This window comes from Colletes latitarsis, chromosome 8, assembly GCF_051014445.1.
Source record: "Colletes latitarsis isolate SP2378_abdomen chromosome 8, iyColLati1, whole genome shotgun sequence".
NCBI lineage: Eukaryota > Metazoa > Arthropoda > Insecta > Hymenoptera > Colletidae > Colletes > Colletes latitarsis.
In genome coordinates this window covers 28,831,784-28,849,236 of record NC_135141.1, presented here as the reverse complement: position 1 = coordinate 28,849,236, position 17,453 = coordinate 28,831,784, and the positions used below count along the sequence as shown (strand labels likewise).

The 17,453-nt window shown below is 39.8% G+C and overlaps 1 protein-coding gene across 9 annotated transcripts in view; it reads right to left on the bottom strand.

Moving 5' to 3' along the window:
* Window positions 1–17,453, bottom strand: part of Dh44-r1 (Diuretic hormone 44 receptor 1) — a 77,130-nt gene that overhangs the window by 45,349 nt on the left and 14,328 nt on the right. For 6 of the 9 annotated variants that reach the window (XR_013080162.1, XR_013080161.1, XM_076771281.1 and 3 more), the window contains exon 2: window positions 14,223–17,278. Coding sequence is in view for 7 of the 9 variants with exons in the window: in XM_076771281.1 (XP_076627396.1) it covers window positions 14,223–14,511 (289 nt within the window). In the remaining 2 variants the exon portion in view is untranslated. The remainder of the gene's footprint in view (window positions 1–14,222; window positions 17,279–17,453) is intronic. The other 3 variants (XM_076771282.1, XM_076771284.1, XM_076771285.1) reach the window with 3 other exon arrangements.

Genomic DNA, 17,453 nt, shown 5'->3' with positions numbered 1-17,453 from the left:
CCGTTCTTTAATAAACTTTGATTTTCTCACGTTTTGCGCATAACAGCAGCCGTAAAAGTTTCACGACGTTTCACGACGACTAGGTGCACGGATTCAGTTCTGTTCCCACCGAGGAAAAGTTGTTGACCTACGTCTAACCCTTTTCAGTAAACTTACTGCACAAGCAGAGAATATTATGAATTTTATTCCCAGGGACAGGGAATTTATTTTGTATTGCATAAAATCTCTCCTCTCTAAACAAAGAAATACGAAAATATTTCTTGCGTTAAATAGTCTCGCGGAAATCATCGTACACTTTAATAAATATTAATCCAATTACCGAATTAATTTTGGCCTTTCTTTCTTTATCCGATATATTTGCGCAGAAGAAGATTTCAGGCAACAGCTAAATCATTATTTCCGTTCGCAGAAAGCGAATCCATTTAACGGAGAATATTACACGTTTTGTTCCTACTTAAATACGATTATTCGTCCGTTATTTTGACAAAAACTTGCCTCCACTCGCCTTTATCGCGACAATCGTTGCGTAAAACAATTGAAAGATAATTAACCCTGAAACGCTCAACCGATAAGCATTTCTTTGTTTACAAATTATTTTTAATTCCCTTTGCGCGATTCTGATAAACATTATTACGGTTCGATGATTGCAAACACTGCGAAAGAGACAACGAAAACTCATTTTTACTCGAATATGTTTTCTCGACGCTCGATTTTATATTCTAAAACGTTCTTCGAACTACCTCAGAGTTTCCTGGGAAATTAAATTACTTTAAAAACTTAGACTAAGCTCGAAAGCAGCGGGAGCTTATCGCAAAGATTGCAAAATCGTGGGTATCTTCGAGTCACAACACGCAGCCTCCACTATTTTACTTTTGTAAATCCACTATCGTTCCAAAACTAGAAGGACGAAGGCAGTCGTAAAAATCCCATTTCCACGTACGTTCAGCGACTTCGTCTTTTATTGCGACAAATTCGTCCCGACGATTCGTTGCAATCTGAAAGCCTTTCTCTATTGGACCATGTCGCGAAGGATCGCGCGTAATCTTAAACGAAGAAATTCTCAAATGGACCCACTTTTCAGCAAACGCAATAAATCTTCGTTGCAATCGTTGTTTCGACCGTACTCGAACGGAGAATATTTCATTGGATTCGTTCGTCAAAGGGAAACGCAATTCGAGTAGCATATTTTTGCGGATCAAGCGCAACGAATTTCCACATTTCACCGAGCATAATATAAGCCAAACCGTAAAGGTAATTTTAGTCCTCGAAATTTTAATATTCTATTTTTATCTTATACGTTTCACGTCTCGTCGATACGAAATGGAAAACTGCTGAGATTCCTCGATAGAGAATTACCAAAGTCTGTGCGATACGAAGTAGCACGAACGTCGATACAGATCACTCCGTAAAAATGTTTTGCATTCGCGAGGACGACGTCAATTATGGTAACAGCCGTGCAACAGCTGGGGAGACAGAAATTGAATTCTAACGCGTCTTGTAAAGGTCTCGATATGTTAGGCGAGGCTCGCGCAGGTCGATGATCGTAATTGGATTTATGTCCTGTTGCGAACATTAAATCGAAAATCGATGCGACAGAAATGCGCTCGACGCTCGTGCGGAACATCAGAATTTGAAAAATTCTGATCCACTGCTAATGCTTGTTCGTTACAATTTCTTACGAAGTAATTTTCTTACTCTTGGAGCACGAGGCAACGTATTTCCAATTTCTTCATTATATCCATAGAAAATTGTGTTTTGAAATTTATTCCTAAGATATATCTTTTTTATCTCGCATATTGTTTTTTAAAGCAAGCATTTTAAAAATCTATACAAAAGTATTCGATACTTCTACTATAAACATGCACACTTAGTACTTTAACTTCGTACAGAAAATTTACAAACTGCATGGAAATTTTTAAATTTTCAGTCGTATAATCGATAGGAACTGCTGAAACTTAACTGGGTGTATAGCGTCAAAGTAAATGTCAAATTAAACATAGAAGACAGCATAGAATATAGTAGTTGGTATAGTCATAGGATAGAGGATGAAATGCCCTTTAAAATGAGCGTTTGTACGAGCCGATAGCTTTATTAGTTCCGGAGATATAGCGTTTTTAGTTTCAAGTCGATACGGTGGCTAGTTTCGGAGATAGGGTTTGTTTACGTTTTTGTTGCGCTCGCGCGAGTTCATTCATCTAGCGCGCGCATCGATAGTAAACAGTGCGTAGTACATTCTTGGAAATACTACGGAACTGGGTCACGCCAGTCACGTACGCGAGGTAGGTCAGCACCATGCACGTGCGACAAGGAGGTCCGACTCCGCTAGACGAAGACAGAGATAGTCGAATTAAAAAAATTACCATTTACATAAATTACGATATCTCCGAAACGGAAAGTCCGATCGACAAAATTCAAAAACCACTTTAAAGGGGAAGGTTTGCCGCTTCTAACAAGCCCTCAATAATTAATAAAACACTAATAGTTTCGGAACTGCACGCGTCGAAAGTTTAACTATTTTTAATACGCGTGAATAGGCTATTCTACGCGAGCTGGGCAGTGAGACAGTCGAATTTTAAAAATTACTTTTTACATAAATTACGATATCTCCGAAACGGAAAGTCCGATCGACAAAATTCAAAAACCACTTTAAAGGGGCAGGTTTGCCGCTTCTAACAAGCCCTCAATAATTAATAAAACACTAATAGTTTCGAAACTGCACGCGTCTAAAGTTTAACTATTTTTAAGACGCGTTAATAGCCTTTTCTAAGGCGGAGAGCGGAATTTTAAAAATTACTTTTTACATAAATTACGGTATCTCGAAAACGGAAAGTCCGATCGACAAAAACCAAAAGCCATTTCAAAGGGGAGGCTTTGCCGCTTCTAACAATGGCTTAATAATTAATGAAACACTAATAGTTTCGGAACTACACGCGTCTAAAGTTTAACTATTTTTAATACGCGTGAATAGCCTTTTCTAAGGCGGAGAGCGGAATTTTAAAAATTACTTTTTACATAAATTACGATATCTCGAAAACGGAAAGTCCGATCGATAAAAACCTAAAGCCATTTTAAAGGGGAGGCTTTGCCGCTTCTAACAATGGCTTAATAATTAATGAAACGCTAGTAGTTTCGGAACTGCACCGGTCTAAAGTTTAACTATTTTTAATACGCGTTTTTAAAACTATTCTAAGCCTGGATAATGAAGATTCTTTCCTTTCATCTTCGTTATATATTTCCTATTCATATCGGAATCTAATAAGAATTTTATACCAAATTTTGGCTTTTGTCGTGGTAAACTCCCAAACGTTGATCAAACTTTGGACAAAACAGTTACGTCTCATTCAACCATTCCAACGAAAGAGATTTTAATTTCAGAATCGATCAATTTCAACTTTCATGCGTCAGCTTGTAACTTCTTTGCATTCCCTCGAATAGAAGGAAGGACTAAGAAAACTCATTTTCAATCTGTGAAACGTGAAGGAATTGTGACGCGGTATTAAACCAAATGTCAGAAAGTGGGTTCCAGAAATGTCATCGTCAACGAATCCTAGAAAACTTGTGTGTGTGTGTGTATAGTCTGTAAAGAACTTCTTTGAAGACGATAGATTCGTATCTGCTTAATTTTCGAAGTATTCAGTGGTTAGACTATTCTCGATTGTTTTCGAAACTTAATCATCACATCTTGTGTATGCATTACGGTATTTTAAAGTCGATCTTTATAGAATTATGCACTCGTTATACATATTATTCTTATTTGTTTCTATTGGATTTCTGAGTATTACAAACGGTTTATAATGCCAGAGACAAGTTCGTAGCGCGTTTGAAAACCTGTAGCTGTTCTTAGCGTCGGGTTTCGAAGGATTTCGAAAGTGAGCTTTCCCATCAGATTGGAGCCGATAAAGTAACCTTTTCGTCCTATGTAAATTTCGAGATTGGCACACCGACGGTCTCACTCGTGCGGTTAAACTTTCCGGAAGCTATTCATGATAACCCACGAATCTAATTACTCTCACCGACGCGTAAAGTTATTAACTCTAATATGATCAAAATGGTCCGAGTTCTCGAAACCCCACCGCAGCGTCATTTCCCACGCTTCCACGACTGTTGCGAGTGTACAAACTTCGTCTCTGCCCGTGAAAAACAGCAACGGGGATATTTTCAATCGTGAACATCTGAAAACAGACATTCCAGTTCCACTCTAATGAAATTTCCCGTCGAATTTTTGTGCCCGTTTCGTATCGACTGTATCTATTTTTCATTGTGTTTGTTTTTTTATAAAATTAAAAAAATATCGTATAAAAAAAAAAGCTTTATAATGCTTCCGTGCCGTAAATGCTTAAGTGCTCAGAAAGGGCTTGAAACACGGAAATCTTCCGACGAAAAATGTAACGAGGTATCGAAACAACCGCGCTCCGCTTAATTCCTCTCGTTTAATTTTCATTAAAAGCATAATGCTACGGGAACTCGGCTCGTTTCGTTTCAATTTCGAAATTAATTCTTCCGCAGCACCCTCTGGAATACCCTTCACGTGATCCGTTGCTCGGTACCAGTTTATCATTTCCAAGATTTTCTTTTAAAATCGCGAGGAAGCTTTCGAGCTGCGCGCGTATCCTGATTCACACTCGACGCAATATACTCTGACAATCATTGCCAGGGAAAAGACCGGAGAAATAACTCGTGGAAGGTAATAATACTACGCAGTGATTTCTTGTTGAAGATTAATATTTCAACATTCGATTAATATCTTTTTGGTGGTGATTAAAAATTCCATCGAAATCGTACGGTTTCCCCCAGTATATTTACACTATATTTTCATTTAAACTCCTCGTGTTTACGGTTACATTCAAATACGATATTTCTTTTAATTAGTATGTATATTCCCGTAATTATACCGATTAAATTCATGGTAAACTGTTAATAAACTGAAACTGATAGAACAGACGGATTCCCGTAAATCTAGTGTTAAATATGGGGGCGAAGCTTCCTGTGCCCGCCGGCAGAGGGCTACGCTCAACCTTTCTCGCAAGTACTCGACCATTGAATGTTCCAGTGTCTAAAAGACGGGGTTTGGCTAGTCCACTAAGTATTTATTAATATACATTATACAGAGAGAAACGAACATAACCGATTCTAGGAATTTATCGTTCACGATAGATACCTTCTGGAGCGTATGGCATTCTCAAAAAAAGCTGTCGTTCGACCCAGTTTCTCTCCCAGGCTCTCACCACACGTGGACGATTCGATATTAACCGCGAATTCAATACCGCGTATTCAGCGGCGCAATAATGGCCGTGTCGCGGGCCCACTGTTCAAATATGTATCTCGACTGCAGAGGAACGCTTTGAATACGCAGGAATATGAATAATCGTTCCATCGAAAAACGCTGTGCACCGCTTACGCGTACGAAACTCCGTCATTCGCGATAGGGCACTTCCGATGAAATGCAATAAGAAAAGTAAATGGTAATCGCGGCCCCCCTATCCGGATGTCGTTGCGCGATAATCGTCGCCTTTTCGACGAACTCGTCGTTTGACATTCATGAGGAACGACGAGAGAATTCCGACTACGGGGCGTCGTCGTCCCGACCAAGATTCGCTTTTAGCACCCTGTCATCGAATACGTAATGGCGTCGTTAAGTCCCGGCCAATCTGGCAACCATTATATTACGTTCCTCTGGTACGTACGCGCGTATATCAACGAGGCCTCGTGAAACAACGGACACGGGAGCGGTGCACGAGCACGTCTCCCTCCGTTTATGAATACCGTGAGCTGTCGTTATAAATCGTAGGAAACACCGGGCGCGCCGTGAGGGAAACTAGTCGACGGAATTACTGGGGGGGACGGTTCGACGATGATCGAACTATTCGTCGATACCTTCGACGTCGCCCTTTAAACGCGTAAAGGCGCGCTCGAAGAGTATTGATCACGGAGGATACTTCGAATCTGCTCCGCGGTATAGAGTCCGACGATAAAAAAGAGTTGCTGCCTGTTTAACAGCGCGTGTAACCATTATTTATTCGGCAATCGATGCGAGTATTTCTCCCTTGCGAATTTCTTCCGTCTTGGAACGGAGCTACAACCTGTCCCAATTAATAGAATCGCTGTATACAGAATATAAACAGCAGATAAAAATAAAAAATTAAAAGAAATTTTTTAATTTCGCCGAAAAATATGTCCACCTTACTGATTTTTTTTCTCCGAAATGCGTAGAATATCGGGGTTATGTCTATTCACCAAAAATCATTGCGATTGACCCCTGCAACTAAAAATAATTTTTCCAGAACGATTTGAAATTTTTTAATTTTCTCGAAAAATTTCAGACCTTCTCTAATTTTTTTCTCGAATGTGAGTAGGATTTCAGGGGTATGTGTATTCATAAAAAATGATTGTAATTAACTCCCGTAGTCGAAAATAATTTTTTCAGAACGATTTGAAATTTTTTTTTTTTCGTCGAAAAATTTAGGCACCTACCCCCTGTCGATTTTTCTTAAAAATTAGTTTTTCATTTTTTATAAATTTGGTTGGCGCGTTTTGTAGGTATCCGTGAGCTCTACTTCAGAAAAAAGTTTCATTAAAATATATTCACTATTGTAGGAATTATGGCCGTTTGAAAATTGGACCACTTTTATGGGGTTTTTCGCATTTTACGGGGTCAAGGAGCAACTTTTCGAATATTTTTGCGATTTGTACATATTCTCCACTAAAATATGCGTAGTTTGCTTTTTCAAACATTAAAATCGTACAATCCGTTCAGGAGTTATGACGTTTTAAAGATTCGCATGAAATTTCGGGGATCCATTTAAATTAGATTTTCGGTAAGGAATTTTTTTCTCGAAACTGCGTAGGATTTCGAGGGTATGTATAGTGACCAAAAATGATTGTACTTGGCCCCTGCAACTGAAAATAATTTTTCCAGAACGATTTGAAATTTTTTAATTTTCTCAAAAAATTTCAGACCTTCTCGAATTTTTTTCTCGAATGTGAGTAGGATTTCAGGGGTATGTGTATTCATAAAAAATGATTGTAATTAACTCCCGTAGTCGAAAATAATTTTTTCAGAACGATTTGAAATTTTTTTTTTCGTCGAAAAATTTTCCCACCTTCTATTATAGTTATTCGGATAACCGGGTGCCGGATAATCCGAACACTACTGTACCAGTCTTCTTGATTTCTCGATAAGCTATTCTTGAGATATAAATGGATACAGTGATCGACATTCGTACGTTTCGTATTTTTTAATACAAATTGATATTCTTGATTTTCATCTTATTTTTCTAGAATCTCCCATTAAAACTTTTCCCAGGGGTGACCGAACACCCTGTAGAGGTACGAATAAATGTGTGTGTCAATAGTTCAATTAATAGAATCACTCTGTGTAAAATCAGCAGATAAAAATTAAAAATAAGGAAAGAATGCGAAGTTTGTTCGTGATTTATAGGTACGAATAAATATTGTGTGTTGATAGTCGAAAGGGCATTGTGCTTGAAGTTGAATCGGAAATGATAAATCGTACCAATTATCTCTTCGCAAAGAGTAGACTTTTGACCAATCATATTGTTTATTTCTCGTTGATAATAAAAGACATGGTGTAAAATTTCTCTATTCGAGGACCTTATTTACGAGGAAATAGATTTTGAATATTCGTGGATCACGCGTACTGTTGAGTGAGATGCTCGTCTGTGCATTACTTACTAATTCTACTTACACCAGAACATGGGAAACACTGACAGTGATATAGTATTATCTGTTTCCTGTCGATCTTACTATCTTCTAACAACCAAGAACAAGCAAAGACAGTTTGTACTATATCACTGTCAATGTTTATACGCGCCCAACGTAAACAGCAATGATCCATAATCCATAATCCGTAACTGAACATTAGTCAAAGCGCATAGACCGGAACTGGTAAAATTTTTAATTAATCCTGATATAACAGTAATTTTTTTACCCTCCTTACCTTCCGCTCTGAAAACATAGTTGCAGAACGACTTACATTCAGTGAAACTTTTATTCCACTCATTTTAGCATTAACAGAGAACTTTTTCTCTTTAGCGGATGCAAAGAAGCCCCGGTTGTACAGTTATTCCGCTTTAAAAGAAAGTTGAAGTTCTTACGCTTGCAGCTTTACCCGTTGAAGGTTACATATTTTTACAACAAACCCTCGTCCGAGAATTTTAATCAATCGACTATAAAGCAACTGTTAAAACGAAACTTTTATAGCGAAATTAAGGCAATGTACAAACTTTAAATAAAAAAGAAATAATCTAAAGGTTTACTAAATAGTATTCTGACTGGTTCTAGCGAATAAGAAGATAGTAGATCTAGGGAAAACAGTGGCGTTCCGTCATCGCTGTTTACAATCACCGACGCAAGTGGAAATAATGAGTAATGGTCGGATGCATCGGTGAAATCATACACGATCGCGCTTGACAAACATTCAACGTCAATTTTCTCGATAATGAAGGCTCGTGTGGATTTTATACCGCGTTTCCGATTTATTCCCTAGAATTTCCTAACTCGGCCACCTCGAATATTCCATACGTTTGTTTTTCCAATCGATTAAAACTTTTCCTTTCGAATGAATATTTAATGAATACTTGAAAACGAACGAGATAAGTATTCAAATTAGACGAGACACTCTGCACACGACAGATGTGCACGGATAGAAGTTTTACGCAGCTCTGTTCCGCCCCGAGCGCCATATTGTATTTGCACAGAGCACGTGCAGCACACAACGCGCCTATGTGTGCATAATAACTAAAAACTGGGGGAGATTTTTTCCCCCCCTTATGAGCACCTCCACGCATATTCAGTTTGCCAAACTTTTAACCTTTTCACGAGACACACGCGTTCCTGTTTTATATCTCGTCGTCGAAACTAAAAATAGAACTAACCCTCGAATTTCAAGATCAAGATCTTTCGTCATTCCTTATAAAATAAGCAGTTTCTATCGAGTATCTGTTTTTTTTTATTGAACATAATTCTAAACGCATTTTTGCACGAAAACAATTTGCATTCAAAGTCAACAAGTAGAATCGCTGGTTGCTTACATAAATTATCATCAATCTCGAACTTCTTTCGCGCGAACACGAAACGAATTACGTCCCGTTCGTTGCTCGTCAACAACATTAATCGACTCTCGTCGATGCAAATAAAAAAAAATCCCTCGACGACCGAACCGTCCGCCACAATATTTCCCGGTTTCGCGCGAACGATTATTACGGACGCGTTTTGAAACTCGTCCGGCATTTATATTGGCTCCGCGGAACGCGTAATTGACGATCGATAAAAAGCATCGCGAGATTGTAATCGTAAAACGAATCTTTTCTCTCGGATTGTTGTGCTTTAATTAAACCGCCCTTCGTTTCTGCCCTGAACAATTCGTTAGCGACGCCGTGTTAATTAGGTAAATTCCGTTAAGTAGATTCGCGTCTTCGTTTAAAAACAGAGGTGAAAAAAATGAGAAAAGAAAACGACGAAAGGTGAAACGAAGTTACGAGTGGGGCGGCGAGGTGTTGTTATTGACGACGAAACAGTGAATTAATTCGCGAAAGCGCGAATCGCGTCAACAGCGTTAATGGTTTCCAAAATCCCTTCGTGAATATTCATTCCGAAGACGCACTCCGCGTATTTGCGATAGTCTGTCGCCTCTGACAGGGCAGAGGAACGCCATAGTTGCAGTTTGCTTTCAGTGACATTACATCGACGCTAATGTAATTTGATCTTAAATAGCGCGACTAGACTGTCGCCTGTAACGGCCACTTTCATAATTAATTTCGCGACGTGGTATCACTTTTTAATTAAAGAAGGAAATCCAGTCACTTAGTGGCTCATTTAACGATACAAACCGTATCCGAACAACCTTGCAATCGTGGCGAGTAAACAGGCTAATATTAGCAACTGGGCCAGACTATAACATTTAAAACGTTACACGTGGACATTATACGTGGCTTAAAACGAAATTTTCCACGGTTCACGCGTCGACTGTACGCTTCGATTATTGGCAATTGCAAACTACAAAAAATAAACTAAAATTCGCGAATTCTACTTAAGTTTATTTCCTTTGATATTTCAGTCTGAGAATTGTTTTAATCACAACGTTGGAGAGTCTTTTCTCGTAGAAATCGATCGAGGATACAATACTTTAAGACATAGTTTATTATTTTAGAATTTCACAAGTCGAAGACAGAGAGATTTAACTCCGAGCTAAATTCTTTTTCTTTATATTCGCTTAGAACAGAGCTACAGGCTGAACCATCTGACAAGATTTCAAAAACAAATATCCGTCGTCGAAAAAAACGTTCCCTTTGTATTTCTGCGTTTCTCTGTATTATATCGTTAAACGCTTTGGATTATTCAGAGCTTTTTAAATTTCACTCGATTTAAATTTCTCCAACGGGGTCAGTGTTTCTCAACTTCTCTGCATGGCTCAAATAGGTTTTCGATTCTATTTAAAAATATTTAATGAAACGATATTTCACGTTACGATCAATTTTTTTAGGAACAAGAAATTTTCCAGGAATAAAAATTTATCATAACATTCCTGCCAAATGATAGAAAATGTTCAGATTAAGCTGAAGTTGCTTTAAAAGGAAGAAGTAAGCATCAAACAATATTTTTGAAACATACTTTCTTTCCATGTATCAAATTCTGTTTAACATTATTAAATTCTTAATATAAAAGCTCGTACGTAGCACGATGAATCGTCTAATTCGTTCGAAAGCCGAATTTCTGTAAAATAATCAAATTACCGTGGCACTAGAAACGCCATACGTTTAAGTCTCTACTACTTGTCTGACTAATGCTCGTTATTTCCACTCGCGTTGCTCCTTACAAGCGTTAACGACGATGTAACCTGTGTCAAGTTATTTCAACTAACTGGTGGATAGTAAAATCGATACAAGTGGAAATGAAAAAATAATAAAAAATATGCAAACGAATAAACAAACCGCAGAAAAATTGTTTCGTTTCTCGACAGTCTGCTAACGCGCGTTGATTGTCTGTTTTCAGAAAATTCATGTTTATTCCACTTGGCAATTTTAATTTTCACCGTTGACCACGCTGTTTCAAATTAAACCCCTAAAAAGGTCAGCAAAACGACCGAAATTTAACTGGTTTTTTCCATCTCCTCGCCGCTCGTTCAAACTACCGTTATTTTTCAGGAACATTTTTCAACCGTTACGGAAATTCCAAACGTGTTTCTTATTTCGTATTACACCAAACGCGACAGAGTAAATAATATATTATTTTTAAACGATACAAACGTTTCCGTCGATTAAATGAAATTAACAGAAACTCCGATCGCGTTTACTCCAACGCGCATGGAGGAGCTCCGGGAAAGTTTAACTCTATAATTTTCGTCGAAAGAGGGAAACAAAAGCAAATCGATAATCGACTAATTAACGTGAAAACTCGATGCAGCCGGGGAAAAAAAGAAAAAGTCGCTATCGTTAAAAAAAAAAATAACATTTAAAGGACAAACGAAGTTTACCAGGGAGGAGAGTTACGATCGAATATAGTTACAGATGTAACGCGTATTTCGTGGTACAAACGCGTACCAACAACAGACTCAAACGTGCAGAAATCGAGATTTGATATTCCTGTGATGCTCCGAGGCATACGCGAGCCCCGTTTTATGGATTCTGTGTTACGCAGAACGTGAATCATTAAAGCGGAAGCTACTCACGTCAGGAACGTGCTGGCGTTTACGAATCACTAGGTATTCCCTGCATCGATTGTAACGGGGGGGAGAAGAAAGAAAAAGGAATCTTAAAGCTTCTCCCGAGCTGTTACTTCTTTTCCTGCCCGTCTTTCTTTTCCTCGCTGATTTCTTGCCCAACTGGCGTTACGTGCCTTCGAAACTCTTGTTATATCCAATCTGAACACTGAATTTAAATTGCAGAGTCCGATTAAAAAATTACAGAAATTCGCGAGGATCCGTGTCCTATCTCGAATTGCCACTCGCGACCTTCCTATTTAATTATCATTTTCAAAGGAACGGGACGGATTCAGCGACGAGTCACTTTACAAGAATCGACAGCTGAATTTTAAGAATTTTTTTGCCATTAAAATTTCCTCGTTCAAAAATCAGGTTTACTATTTGTAAGACTCAATATCAATTCTATGTTTTCCCAGATTCTGCAAAGAATCACTGCTAGAAATTTACAAGAATCGAGAGCTGAATTTTAAGAATTTTTTGCCATTAAAATTTCCTCGTTCAAAAATCAGATTTACTATTTGTAAAACTATCGATTTTGTTCTACGCATATTTCTGTATTATTTATATTTTCTCTTGTAGACTAATGGACTTGTACCCGTATAATAAATAAATAATTTAATTAAGAAGTTACGTAACGTCAAAAAGGATGAAGTCTCGGAGTCTCGAGAAGGAAACGAAAAATTCGAGAAGAGTATTCAACCATATTTGTATCTCTGTGCTTATCTCGAGTGTTTCTTGACGTTTCGTTCTCTCGTTTGCAAGGTACACGGATACGAATCGTACGTTATTATGTTTCTGAAAACGAGCAGGGTACTCCGTAGTCGAATTGGTTAAAAATTAATACGAAGATGGATGTACGCGTTCCGGTTCAATTATTCCGCGAGTTATGAGATATTCGCTGCCATTGCATGCACGGAGAATGAGTTCTGCAGCCACGTAGAGAAGATTGATCGATAACGAACGACTTTATAAATACTCCTTTTCTCGTATTGTTTCTTTCGTGGCTCTTTCGCCGACTAGTTTGGCTCGACATCATCGCGAAAGGAAATCTCGATGCACTCGCCATTTTGCTTTCGTCGCGGATCGACGACAATTAATTACTATTTTACAATGAATTTTTCAAAGAACATTGCAACGCGTACGGGACACTGGCTCTGGCAAATTTTTAATTTTTAATTTGCTTTTAATCTCTTTTTTTAACGCCTTTGTCCTCTACAAACTTTCGTAAATTTTTGCTTTGGATTAATATTCGTCAACGAACGACGTTTATTCGCGGAGCGTCGATATTCGTTGAAAGTATTCACCGCGTTTTTCAATTTCACAGCAGACCGGACAGACGAAATCGCTTGATTACAGATGAAGCATATTGGTCAGCAAAGATTTCAACTGGACAAAGCTTTCGAACTCCACCCAGCTACTTGATGTTAAATTCGATACAATTTGGAACTCGTTGGGATTTAGCTATCTGAAATATGTCGTTCGAACGTTTTGTAACAATATCTTTGAGTCTTTCTATTTTAATAATTAGAACTTCCTGATTATTAATATGATTATATTGTTTAATATACAGTATTAAAATATTTGAGAACAAAATGGAGAGTCCACGAGGTGAAATTGTAAACATGTCCCCTTTAAAGCCACGACTCGAATCTGTTCCTATAAATCCTTCCGTTCCTTCGAACCGACTTTAAGAAATTGAATCGTAGCGATTTGTAGTATAGAAAATCAAACATTGATATTTACTTTTTTATCTCAATTATTTTATAACAAATCCCGGACGAAAGGATCAAGAAAATTTAATCCTCGAAACGAAAATCATAATCAAAGTTACGTTGTTCCTGCAACATCGACAGAATGTGGTCCGTAATTTCCAGTAAATAGAAACAGCTTACGTTTACCCAGACAGATAATTAATTCACGCAGTGATCGCGTGATAAATTTCTCCTCAACTTCTCTCATGTTCGTTACTACATTATTGTACCAAAGTAATTAAAACAGGATGAATAGAAATTGCTGTCAAAAGTAATTTATGTCTTTCTATTGCATACTTGGTACAAAATACGGCACTCTCGAGCTTAGAAGCACGATAGAATCCAACGCAAATCACACAACTATAAATACCGAACACTTCGAATGCTCGCGGGAACTGTTCGATCGAATTTTACGACTCGATAGACCTAAAAAAGCAAGACGACTCTCTGCAGATCAGAAGTCTGTTTATATTTGCTCGCTCGTCCCGTTGAGCCGATTACGAGCAAAACAGAGTAGAAGTGTGCCAATAAAACACACCAAACCTTCGTCAATGTTTTTCGAAAGAAACTTTCTTTTATTTGAAAAACTTGCATCGAACGTCTATTCCATAGAAAATTAAATACGCTCGTTTGAAACACGACAAAACCATATTTCGAGATCCTCCGATTCTCGAACACAGTTTGTGTACCGGTGACCCCGGTTATCAAACGACTGGTGTATGTTTATTAACATGTACAATATTACAACTCACGTGTGCTGTCGTAACGAATTCCGTTGAGCTCCTCGAGACACGGCAAAGTGGCCAAAGCACCCGGAGGCGTCCTCGGCCAACACAGCAAAGAGTCCCAGCTAATTTCGCATCCCAGTTGCTCCTCCTCTTGCCGTCCCATGGACAACCACTCTAGCTCTTGGTGTTTGAGTTTCAAACAATTCATCGCCTCAGAATTGAGCGACTCGTTCAGCTTGTTAATATAGTTCAAAGCGTTCAGCACGTAATTACCGGTGTCGAAGGCGGTCTCGTTATCCTGTAGCCAGGCCATGTTCGACCGAGGCCGAGTGTCCGACGTAGACACCGCCCTTGCACGACTTTCGATCGAGTTCGTTCACTGTCGAAAACTCGAGAGAGGTCCGACAACGCGAACAACAAACCCCGATGCACCTTCTCCCCTCGCAAAAAATTATTTACGGATTTGTTTAACCTTGGCCTTTTTTTGTTTTTGTTCCAAGCTACTTTCCCTTTCGCGGAAACACAGATCGCCTTTGGGTCTAAAGGACGCAGTTTGAAAAGTTGGGTGCAAAATAACGCGACGAACCGTGCGTTCTGGTATACAGCCTCTGGAATTGTTAAATTGATTTTACGAGTGCCCTTTGTTGGATATTGCGAGGAGGTTGCAAGATAATAGAAGCATAAGAGTAGAATTTCAGGTATTGCGTCTTGGCTCTAAATTTATTTAAAAGTGCCCTACATTGAATCCTATTCTTCCTTCCATGGAAATACGGAACACTTTTGTTAAATCCTATTTTTCTTTTCGGAGAAACCACCTTTGAGTCAAGAGATATTTTCAAGGATGTTGCAAGATTATAAAAGCACAAGTTAAGAGTACAATTTCAAGTGTTATATCCTGCCTCTACTCGTTTATACGCTACCTATATGGAATCCTATTTTCCCTTCCGTTTGAAGCACAGATCACCTTTGAGGCTAGAGACTTTTACAAAGAGTTAGTTGCAAGATTCTGCTCAGAGACTCGAGCAGCGTGAAATAACTAAAGTCTGGAACCGTGCGACGCTACTCCCCGTTGTATCCAATCTCTAACGTTGTTTCCAAATGTTCTTTAGACCCTATTTCGTTTATGCAGGGACACAGATCTCCGTTCCATGCCAAGAAACTAGAATCGAGGACCGTGAAATAACTCGAGTCAGAAACCATGCATCTTGCCTTCAGAATTATTTACAATCATACAAAAAGACGTGAAATAATTATTCAAAAAAAAAAGAAACTACTACCTTCGTTAAACCTAATTTCAACAACTATTTACGTATGCAGACTACAAGCTCGAAAATCAGAGACAAAAACGACTCTCGTTTTTAGCTTCAATTTACCAAGACTATTACCAGCCTCTATTCTTCCTGCAGGTTTCCTCGCAATTGCACGCGGACACTTTCGCGGAGTATGTTCAGAATTCCGCGTAACCGAGGTCAGAACGCCAACTAGGAGACTCGTAAAAGGACTCTTTAATCCCGACGAGGAGTGTTTTTTTTCACCGAACGTCCGACACGCTATTATTTCCACCGTATTTTTCGAGGAAAAGGGACCACCGTTCCTCGAGTAACGATGCTGATCCTTTAAGATCCTCCGCCATTAAAGAGGGGAAGGTTTATCCTCTTGGGCTCCTTTCTTGCTTTGGTCCACGCATCCAAGATTAAAAGAGCGTGATCCAGATTTCTTCATCCTCCCCCGGACGCGACGTGCATCGAAATTTTTAAAGAAGCGTTCCGTCTCGAGTCGTTAAATTCTCGAGGGAGCTGTAATTTGTAATTTGCACGAACGCGGGGTTGAATTGAAATCGACTTACGGACGCCTGGAAGTCGTTCCCTTTCACAACGAGCGTTCAATCCGACTTGGTCGAGGGAATAACAGCCGATGGAATAATAAACGTTCCGCTCGGTAATCTTCGCAGCCGCGTGATCATTTGTCAAGATCGTCCGCTGGATGGATACGAGATTGTCAACAGGGCTACGTGCGCGTCAGTTATCGAGACCGCCGACGGCGCGATATCAAACGATTCGAACGGCTGCAGATGAAATTCCCACCTATTGTCTACCCCGGAAACCACCGTCAGAACTTGTCCGCGAACTTCGTAACAAAGGGCTTCGATCTTACGATCCGAAGGCTACCGATGAAACTACGGCGAAACTCGGACAGAATACTCCCGATTCTGATTTCGAGCCCTCGACGTTAATAGTTGGGCAAAGATCGTTTCTCGTTTCCCGCGCCAGGAGGAACTTCCTTCACAATCGCTGCTTAATCGCTTCCGTAAACAAGTTCCGAAGCTTCGACAACTCCGTCACCGTCGCGTCGACACGGTTCTTTCGCGCTGCTAACGAACCACAAATTATTACAGCCGAATCCACTCTACCGAGACGTCTCGAGTACGATCCCGTATGCTGTCCCAGATCCTCCACGAGTACCAGCAGCACTTGAACATTCTTTGTTGTCGTCCGTGGCGGTTGGAGTTCCCTTGATATATTCCGCGCTGTTAATTGCTTCGAATTGCGTTCCAGAGGGGAGGATAGAGTTTAAGCAGACGAGGGGAACCGTTCCGTGGCGAGGTCTTCGAGCGACTGTTTTATCGTATCTGTCTGCCGGCGAGCGGTGACACGCGACTGCCAGCGGCACGTGCTCGAAGCGGATGGCAGACCTCGAAGAGGACCGGCGCGTAAGTCTCGAGGAAGCTGCGTGGCGACGGTGCCCGTAACCGGTGCACAGACGCGTCCTGGCCTCCTCGCGGAGTCCGTCAACGGCCGTAGGAGACGGTGCACGGGTACAATATGGATTTTCGCCTGTACCTGGAGCCGACGTGGGCCACTGCCTGGCCTGCGATGCGTGCACGATGAGGAGGAGCATGCGCCACCATCCTCTCTTTCGCTCTCTGCCAGGTTCCCTGCCTCTTCCCTGTCTTGTTTCGACGCACCTGTTCTGCTCTTCGCAGTCTCCCCCACGAAGCAACAGCTACCTTTTGTTGCTCCTCTTATTTCCGTGCTTCCGTCCGGGTCGTCGAACCTCCGTTGCTCTTGTAACCTTCTGACCTACGAGGAAACTATTGTGATTGATAATAGGGTCAGTTCTCCTAATATGGAATATTATACACGTTTACTTGCTTTTATAAAAACTTCAATGTTATGAATTCATAGGTATCGATGGTTTAGAAAGTGTTTACTTTTTTCTACCGAGGCCCTCGTTTTCCATGTTTGAATGCTACGT